This window comes from Coffea arabica, chromosome 8c (assembly GCF_036785885.1).
Source record: "Coffea arabica cultivar ET-39 chromosome 8c, Coffea Arabica ET-39 HiFi, whole genome shotgun sequence".
NCBI classification, from domain to species: Eukaryota; Viridiplantae; Streptophyta; class Magnoliopsida; order Gentianales; family Rubiaceae; genus Coffea; species Coffea arabica.
The window spans coordinates 17,505,217-17,514,946 of record NC_092325.1 but is presented as its reverse complement, the minus strand read 5'-3'; the positions used below and the strand labels follow the sequence as shown (position 1 = coordinate 17,514,946).

Sequence of the window (9,730 nt, the reverse complement as noted above, 5' to 3'; positions counted from 1 at the left end):
AATAATTGCCCCAGTTATTCTCAATCGAGATCTTCTTCTTTTCATTTTTCTTTTCATTTTCCTTTATAGCTTTTCCTTTTGAATCCTCTCTTTTCTTTTCTCTTCTTTTCCTTTCTTTCTCATTCTTAGCTTTTTCGACTCAAACTTGCCCCAGTATGGGGTTTGCGATTCTCAGGGGATGCCAAACGAAATAATTTGCTCTGAAGGCTCAAAAGGGACAACTAGGGGTAGAATATTTGATTGGGAAGGAAGAAGGCCTGACTTTTAATCCGTTCCTTACATTAACCCTAAAAGGAAGATTTCATTTATCATATAAAGAATTTCTTACACATATCTGAATTGATTGGTTGAGGGAACACTTGCCCATCCATTTCTGCAAGAATGAGCGCTCCTCCGGGCAAAACTTTCTGGACAATAAAAGGGCCTTGCCAATTTGGTGCAAATTTCCCCTTAGCTTCCTCTTGTGCTGGCAAAATGTGTTTCAACACTTTATCTCCTTCTGTGAACACCCGTGGTCTGACCCTCTTATTGTAAGCACGGGCTACCCTTTTTTGATAGCATTGACCATGACAAATGGCATTTAACCTTTTCTCATCGATTAAAGACAACTGCTCGTGACGTTGTTGAATCCATTCAGCCTCCTCCAGTTTGGCCTCCATTAAAATACGCAAAGAAGGGATTTCGACTTCGGCTGGTAAAACCGCTTCCATTCCATACATGAGATTGTAGGGAGTCGTCCCAGTAGAAGTCCGAATAACAGTTCTATATGCCATTAACGCATAAGGGAGCTTTTCATGCCAATCACGGTGTCTCTCAATCATCTTACGGATTATTTTCTTCAAGTTCTTATTCGCAGCCTCTACTGCTCCATTCATTTGTGGCCTATAAATAGAGGAGTTTCGATGCTTGATTTTGAACTGTGCGCACAAACCATCCACCATGTCATTGTTGAGATTTTTGGCATTATCAGTGATTAATGTCTCCGGCACTCCGAAACGACAAATGATATTCTTTCTTAGAAAGTCTGTTACCACCTTCTTAGTCACATGTTTATAAGACTCAGCTTCGACCCACTTAGTAAAGTATTCAATTGCCACCAGAATAAACCGATGCCCATTTGAAGCGGGAGGGTCAATGGCTCCGATCACATCCATACCCCACATCGAACATGGCCAAGGAGCAGTTATACTGTGTAATTCTGTAGGGGGAGTGTGCGTAACATCTCCATGCAATTGACACTTGATGCATTTCCTAACAAAAACTATACAATCATGCTCCATAGTAAGCCAAAAATATCCAGTCCTCATGATCTTCTTTGCTAATAAATGGCCATTCATATGTGATCCACACACTCCACTATGTACTTCTTTCATCAGGTATTCCGCTTCATCTTCGTCAACACACCTCAGAAGGCCCAAATCCGACGTTCTTCTGTATACTACTTCTCCATTCAAGAAGAATTTAGATGATAATCTACGCAAGAAACTTTTGGCAGTCATATCAGCCCCAGATGGGTAGGATCCTGTTTTGAGAAATTCCTTGATATCATTGTACCAGGGACGGCCATCGGAAGACTTTTCCACAACTAGGCAGTGAGCAGGTTTCCCTTGTAGATGAATCTGGATGGGTTCAATTATTAACTCATCCGGATGTTGGATCATTGAAGATAAAGTGGCCAATGCATCGGCGAAGACATTTCTGACACGGGGAATATGCCGAAACTCCAAACTCCTAAATTTATTGGCTAACTCCAGTAAGTTGCAATGATAGGGCAAGATCTTTGAATCCCGAGTAATCCACTCCTTAAGAGTCTGATGTACAAGCAAATCTGAATCACTGAATACTAGTAAATCCTTAATCTCCATTTCTAATGCCATTTTTAACCCAAAAATGCAAGCTTCATATTCAGCCATGTTGTTAGTACAGGAAAATCGGAGTTTGGCCGAACCAGGGTAATGTTTTCCTTCAGGCGATACTAGAACAGCTCCAATACCGGCCCCGAAGGAATTTGATGCACCGTCAAAGAACAACCTCCACTCCGGGCATTGATCATTCATATCTTCTGCTATACCCACGAACAAGGCCTCCTCATCCGGAAAATAAGTGTGAAGTGGTTGATAGTCATCTTTCAGCGGATTTTCAGCTAAATGGTCGGCCACAGCCTGGCCTTTGATGGCCTTTTGAGTAGTGAAAATAATGTCAAATTCCGAAAGAATCATCTGCCATTTCGCCATACGTCCCGTCGGCATAGGCTTTCCCAACAAATATTTCAAAGGGTCGGAGCGGGAAATAAGGTAAGTAGTATGACTGAGCAAGTAATGTCTCAATTTTTGGACGGCCCAAGCTAGAGCACAGCAACTCCTCTCAAGAAAAGAATAGTTGGCCTCATACGCAGTGAACTTCTTACTAAGGTAATAGATAGCTTGCTCCCTCTTCCCCGATTCGTCATGTTGTCCCAATACACACCCCATAGCTTCGTCCAACACCGACAGATACATGATCAAAGGTCGCCCGGGTTTGGGTGGCACTAAAACCGGGGGGTGCAACAGGTAATCTTTAATTTTATCAAACGCTTGCTGGCATTCCTCATTCCATTGCAAGGACACATTTTTCTTTAATAATTTGAACAAAGGCTCACACGTATGGGTCAATTGGGCAATGAATCTCCCAATAAAATTAATCTTTCCTAAAAAACTCTTCACGTCTTTTTGCGTTCTTGGCACTGGCATCTCACGAATGGCCTTAATCTTTGCCGGATCTATCTCAATACCCTTCTTACTGACAATGAATCCCAATAACTTTCCGGCAGGGGCCCCAAATGCACACTTTGCAGGGTTTAGTTTTAAATCATATTTCCTCAATCTTTCAAATAACCTCCCCAAGTCAATCAAATGATCCTCCGTTCTCTCGGATTTGATAATGATATCGTCCACATAAACCTCCATCTCCTTATGAATCATATCATGAAAAAGGGTGGTCATAGTCCTTTGATAAGTAGCGCCTGCATTTTTTAGTCCAAACGGCATTACTCGGTAACAAAATGTCCCCCATGGCGTGATAAAAGCAGTTTTCTCCCTATCCTCCTCAGCCATTAAGATCTGGTGATATCCAGCAAAACAATCAGCAAATGATTCAATCTCATGCCCTGCAGTATTATCCAAAAGAATATGAATGTTCGGCAATGGAAAATCATCTTTCGGGCTGGCCTTGTTAAGATCCCTGTAATCGACACATACTCGCACTTCTCCACTTTTCTTCGGAACAGGTACAGGGTTTGAAAGCCAAATGGGATAATGAGACACCATAATAATTCTAGCATTGAGCTGTTTCTCGATTTGCTCCTTAATTTTGAGGCTCATGTCCGGCTTAAACTTGCGAGGTTTCTGCTTTACTGGTGGAAAACTTGGATCAGTCGGTAATCGGTGGACCACTATATCTGTTGAAATTCCTGGCATATCATCATAGGACCAGGCAAATACATCTTGAAACATGGTCAAGAACTCAATCATCTCTTTTCTCTGTTTCTTATTCAAATGAATGCTAACTTTTATCTCCTTAACTTCAGTCTCAGTGCCAATATTTACAGCTTCTGTTTCTTCTAAGTTCGGTTTGGATTTCTCCTCATATTGTTCAAAATCCTTTAATAAAGATTCAGATTCTTCCTCGTTATCGCTCTCGTCTTGAATTTCTGATTCCAAAATTTCAAATTCGTGAGAGATATCGAGATTACAATCATCAAATTCCAGAATAGTGATATCCAAAGGGTCAATGTGTCTTATTTCTGGCCATCTGAAAAAAAAATGAAATGAGTACAATAGGAAGTAAGTCAAATCCATTTGGGCCATAAACACTGTGCATTTCATTGAAATTCAAAGTAAAGGATAACATCATGACATGCTACTTAACAAGAAAATTAACGCAAGACTTGCATTGGAAAGCATTTGATTGAAAACTATTTACAAACTTGAAAGACAAAAGATAAGTAGTATAAACGATTTGTCTCATGTCGACCAAAGGCAATCCCCTAATTTACCGAAATTCCCTGCAGGAGGGAAGAGGATCACGGGTCCAGTTCTTCATTGCTTCAATAGGCACCTCTGGAAATCCTGGGTCCTCCAACGGCTCCCTTTCAGAAATAACCCCCACAAATAGCTCAGATAACCCAACCTCCACTTCCTCGATCGGGTCTACTTCAGATTTGATCACCTCTGATGGGTAAGGAAAAGTACAATACAATGGTGGGATATTCATGATAAGCTGCCTTCCTTCCTTCTCCGCCTTTTTACGATTCATCATTTCTTTTTTATCCCTGGCAGTAGGTTGAAACCCTAATCCGAAAGTATCCTTCTTTCCTTGAAGTTCTATTGGCTCCAAAACTCCCTGCAGGTTGCGCCCGAGGCCCTTGCCCATCTCATATCTTCCTCGAATCATCTCTTTAGCCATCATAACACTAGCTTCTGGCAGATTCATTTCCGCCACGGGCTTCTCCTTAGATATCCATCCTACGGAAACAATGTCAGCCACATGATGAGAAGAAAGCAGAGATGTTTTACTATCCTCCTCATTTGGTCCAGAGTTAACAATCATTGTGCAATCATCCTCTGCAAAAACTGTGATCAATTGATCATTCACCACAAACCTTAGCAACTGATGAAGTGAAGAGGGTATAGCGCCCGAGGTGTGAATCCAAGGCCGTCCAAGGAGAATGTTATAAACACTTGAAAAATTCATGACTTGGCACATGACCTGAAACTGGGCAGGTCCGATTTCGATCACTAAATCCACTTCCCCCATTGGTTCACTTTTTGCGCCATCAAATCCTCTCACCACAGTGGTTGACGGCCGCAATTTAGTCTCTTGAAATCCTAACTTAACCAAAGTATCCCAAGGGCAGATATTGAGAGCGGAGCCATTGTCTATCAGAACCTTTGGCAAGAGTTTCCCGTTACAGCGGACTGAGATATACAAAGCTTTGTTGTGTCCAATCCCCTCGGCAGTTAGATCTTCATCAGAAAAAGAAATCCGACTGGAAGCCAAAACATGTTCAACTACATTGGCGAATTTGTCAATTGGAATATTTTTAGGCACTTGAGCCTCAGTTAAGACCTTGACCAGGGCCTCTCGGTGAAGTTCCGAGGTTAAGAGCAGATTTAACATGGAAATTTGAGCGGGCATCTTGTTCAATTGCTCGACTACCTTATACTCACTCTTCTTTAACATCTTAAGGAAATTAAAAGCCTCTTCATCCGTCACTATGGGTTTCGTTGGTGTAGCACCTTCTTTTGCTTTTGAGGACTCATCAACTGCAGGCTCCCCTATGATTCTCCCTGATCTAGTGATGGCATCCACTTCCTTCTTAGGCACCTTCTTCTCTCCAATTAACAGTGTAGGTTCGCTATAATTCCACGGGACCTCTTGTAAATTAAGAACAGGAGTTTGCTCAGGCAATTCAAGTACCACGAGTTCCGAAGGCTCACATTCGAAGGGTATCATTTCCAAAATAAAAGGATCAGTATTCTCTTCAACTTTATAGGCTTCCTCCTCCAATATAAACGGTTCTCCAATGACCCCCATGATCTCGGCCTCGTCTACAATGTACTGTGTAGGGTCCTCAATCCCTTCCTCTATGGTGATAGTCCCCACAGTATCCTTGTGCTGAGGAAAAGGATTGTTGCTAACACTTGGCCCTTGTTCATCTTTCCTTTTCAGAATTATGTCTCCAGCATCAATCATATCTTGAATTTTATGCTTAAGTGCCCAGCAATTGGCCGTCGGATGTCCAGGGGATCCCGAATGATAAGCGCAAAACGATTGAGGATCATAACCAGGGGGAAATCCCCTGGGATAGGTCTTAGGGGGTACCGTACCAATCTTCCCAGCAGCTTTTAATTGCTCATATAACTGGTCAACAGGTCGACCTAGATTGGTAAAGGTTCGGTATGGAGTTGGATTTTGGGTGTCACGAGTTTGTTGGTACTGGTAACTTGGGTTAGGAGATGGAATAGGTCTTGGGTTAAAAGGAGGGCGAGGTCTAATTTGCAAGTTTGGTGGGGAAACATGAAATGGCGTCGATGGTGTGTTTGGATAATTTGGTCGAGGACGGGGGTGGTTGATAGTGGTATTGTAAACAGGGCGTGGGTGTGGTTGATATAAGTAACAAGGTGAGTAGGTGGGATTTTGTTGGTATCTAGGCCGAGAAGAAAAACCCTGGTCCCAGACAAAAGAGGCTTCCTCATCTTTCTTCTTAAATTGAGCCTTTTTACTACTGCCACTCTGACTCTGCATAGCTTCCAACTGTGACTTTAAAGCTGAAACATTAACAATCTTGCCTGCCCTTATAAACTCGTCATACTCTTCCAATTTGTTAACAATTTCAGCAAAGGAACACCCAGTCATACGGAAAATCTCTTCAAAGTAGGGTGGGTCATGAGCTTTAATAAACGTGCGAACAATCTCATTTTCAGTCATAGGCGGCTCCACTTTGGCGGCCAATTTCCTCCATCTCTTCGCATATGTCTTATGGTCCTCCGATGGCTTCCTCTTGGTCCCCTCCAATGTGGTCCTCGTCGGAGCGAGCTCACAATTATATTCATACTGCCTCACAAAAGCAGTCGATAAATCCATCCAAGATTTCATATCTTCAGGCTTCAAAGTGGAATACCAATCCAACGCGTCGCCTTCTAAACTCTCGGGAAATAAGCGTACTGGCAGATTCTCATCGTCTATTGGTCTTCCCAGCTTGTTTGCAAATATCCGAAGGTGGGTTTTGGGATTCCCCGTTCCGTCGTACTTGGTAAATTTGGGTGCTTTGAAACCCACCGGCAACTGCATATCCGGAAACAGGCACAGCTCGTTGTAGTCCAAACCTCCTTGTTTGCTCACACCTTGGCTTTTCCTTATAAACTCCTCGAACCGATCCAATCTCTTTAGTAAATTCTTGTCCACGGGCACGGACGACCCCCCAACTTCAGTTTTCCCTTGAACGGCGGTATCTAGGGTGAATGGTTCAGCGGTGGCGTAATAATGTGGTCCTTGTGGTTCGAAAGGCATGCTCACAGTAATGGGCGGATAATTCTGGGAAATTTGGACTTGAGGAGGATTAGTTTGGATGTGAGGTGCATATGTAGGTGGTGGGCCATGAGTGGGATAAGTAAAGGTTTCTTCGGGTGGATTCATAGCTTGTGAAGAAACCGAGATTTGAGCATATGGTAAGAGTATTGGTTCAGATTGGCCCGGGGGTAAGGGTGCATGTTGCTGCTCACCGCTAGCGCCACTAGCTACCAATTGATCGATTACATGCCGTTGGGCCATCATTTCAACACTTAGCTCATTAAACCGGTTGAGAACCTCGCTCAGCTGAGCTCCCAGATTTGCCAAATCAGTTGATGATGTTGCGGGCCTTTCAGATGATTCCGGATGGGTACTCATGTTTACACTTTCCCTCGAAGCTCGGCTACGCGATCGGGTGATAATGGGGCTTCTTCGGGTAGCTATATTTAAATATTACCTGGAGACGTAAGAAAACCCTTATTAGATGCCCTTCTTGATTGACTGTTGCCAAAAAAAGAAGAAAAAATAAAAGAAAAAAAAAAAAAAAAACAGGAGTTAGTAAAAAATAAAATAATTCGGATGCATGTCCTATTTGGGAGCCCTTTTTGTGCCAAGGGTAGGCCTAGCATGATGCAAGCCTTCGGGGTAAATCCCATTTTTCAAACCTGTAAGTGAATATAAAAACAGGAATTCTCATTAATCATGGATAAGCTTAATCCTTCTTTACAATTTCATTGATGGTTCGACTGACCATTCTTACAAAGTCTTCATGTCTAGCTAGTTTAGTGTGTTGGGACTCCCTAGAACTCCCGATACTAAGTTTCCGAATTTCATCTTGGATTTGGCCAAATGCACTCAATGCCTTTTCCAAGTTCTCGGTCTTTGTGGCCTCTTTCTTCAATTGTGAGCGGGCGTCTTCCAATGCTTGATCGGCTACCATGATCTGCAACTGACGATTCTCCAACTCTTTCCTCAACTTTTCATTCTGCTCCTCAAGACTAAGGGAGACCAACGATGCCCTTTCTCTTCCTTGTTCCATTATTGATTTGATCCATTCGTTGTACTCTAAGACGACCTTAGGCTCTACTTTATTCACTTGGTCCAAATGCAGGTTGTCCAGACTACACAGATTCCCCCAAGCTTCCAGCACCATAGTCTGGCATTCGGTGACTGTATTGAGTTCGATGCTCCCCATCCTTTGTATGGTCGGCACTCGCTGCGGATACCCAAACTGTCTCATAACTCGTTGTGGCACATACACAATCAATCCACCGGTGCTTGCTAACGGGATAAAATCAAGTTGTGTTGTCCTGAAAGCTGGATCCCTTACTTTCGTCCAATCAAGAACCCATTGTATCTTATCCGAAGTCAAAGCATTGAATTCCTGAATAAACAAACTCGGAGACTCTATTCGATAGTATTTTCTAACCCTCTCTCGGTGCGACTCAATCCAATTTGCTGTTGGAAGGCATGATCCCAACGAATTCAGTGTTCTTTTTGACAGATGCTCCATCGCCCATATTTGAAGTACCAGGTTGGATGCATAGAAAAACCCTCTCTTCTTTCGGCACTCAGTAACAGCGGCGAAAATGTCAGCAATAATAACAGGTACTAAGGTAGGAGTTTTTCCTCTAATTCCCAAAAACACACTCTGAACCATGTTGACCGTTGAAAACGTAACTTTCCCATGCTTTTTCGGAAACAGGAGTAGATTGATCAGAGTTATCCCAAAAGCTAGTACTCGTTTCTCTTCCCACTGTTCTCTACTAACGAAAAAGTCCTCGTGGTGATGATCATAGGATTCCTTTTCCCCGAATCGCTTGTATAAGAACTCCAGCGGGCATGATCTTACGTCCGGGTGTTGACTCATGCTAAACTGTTTTAACCCTAAGAACTTACAAAATTGTTCTCTGGTGCCATTCATTGGGTATACCATAGGGTGACCTTTCCCAGGCACTTGTAACAATCCTTCTATCTCCTCCAGGGTTAGTGTTAATTCGCACTCTCCAAATCGGAAAACAGAGCTGTCTGGATCCCAGAACTCGAGCAAAGCTTGGACAATGGCTACATTCGGAGTTATATTCAAGAGACTAGGTAAATGTCCTATATACGGGAAAAGTCTGTTCACTTCATGTGCCATATTGTTCTTCCAATCTACTAGCTCACGAGGTATCTGATTGAGCATTCTACACGGAGCCATCTGGGGAAGAAATTCACTTTAGTACCTTACCTCGGGATTTTACCCTTTAGGTAATGCAGAAATAGTAAACGTGTAAGTCCCATTGGATTAAATATCCGAGACATGTGGCGGCTTATTCCTAAACACGGGATTCCCTACGTGGCATTCCCTTTCTATGGTTTATGCGTGATGCCAGTTATTTAAAGCAGTAAAATATGCAACAAATATGGCCTAAAGGGCATAAATAATGCATCGGGGGGAAAGAGGTCTAAAAATGAAATGTAGTTATTGAAAATTAAGTGTAATGACTGAAATTAACATGTGAGCTATCTAGCGGGTAAGTCACAAAAAGAGTGCCAAAGAGGCCTCTTATTGCTATGGCACATGAATGCAAGCCAAGAAAACACAAGAATAGTTAGTACAATTGATAGTACACGTAACATATTGGGAGCAATTAAGAAAGAAAAAAAAAATACAATAAAGCAAGTAAAAGGGGTGGAA

General features: G+C 42.6%; 1 protein-coding gene across 1 annotated transcript; it reads right to left on the bottom strand.

Moving 5' to 3' along the window:
* Positions 1 to 308: 308 nt before the first annotated feature.
* Positions 309 to 7,428, bottom strand: LOC113696915 (uncharacterized). The gene is made up of 2 exons (XM_072062675.1): positions 4,065 to 7,428; positions 309 to 3,688 (listed from the first exon to the last, which is right to left on the bottom strand). The coding sequence occupies exons 1-2, from the start codon at positions 7,426 to 7,428 to the stop codon at positions 309 to 311; spliced, it is 6,744 nt and encodes a 2,247-aa protein (XP_071918776.1).
* Positions 7,429 to 9,730: the final 2,302 nt, after the last annotated feature.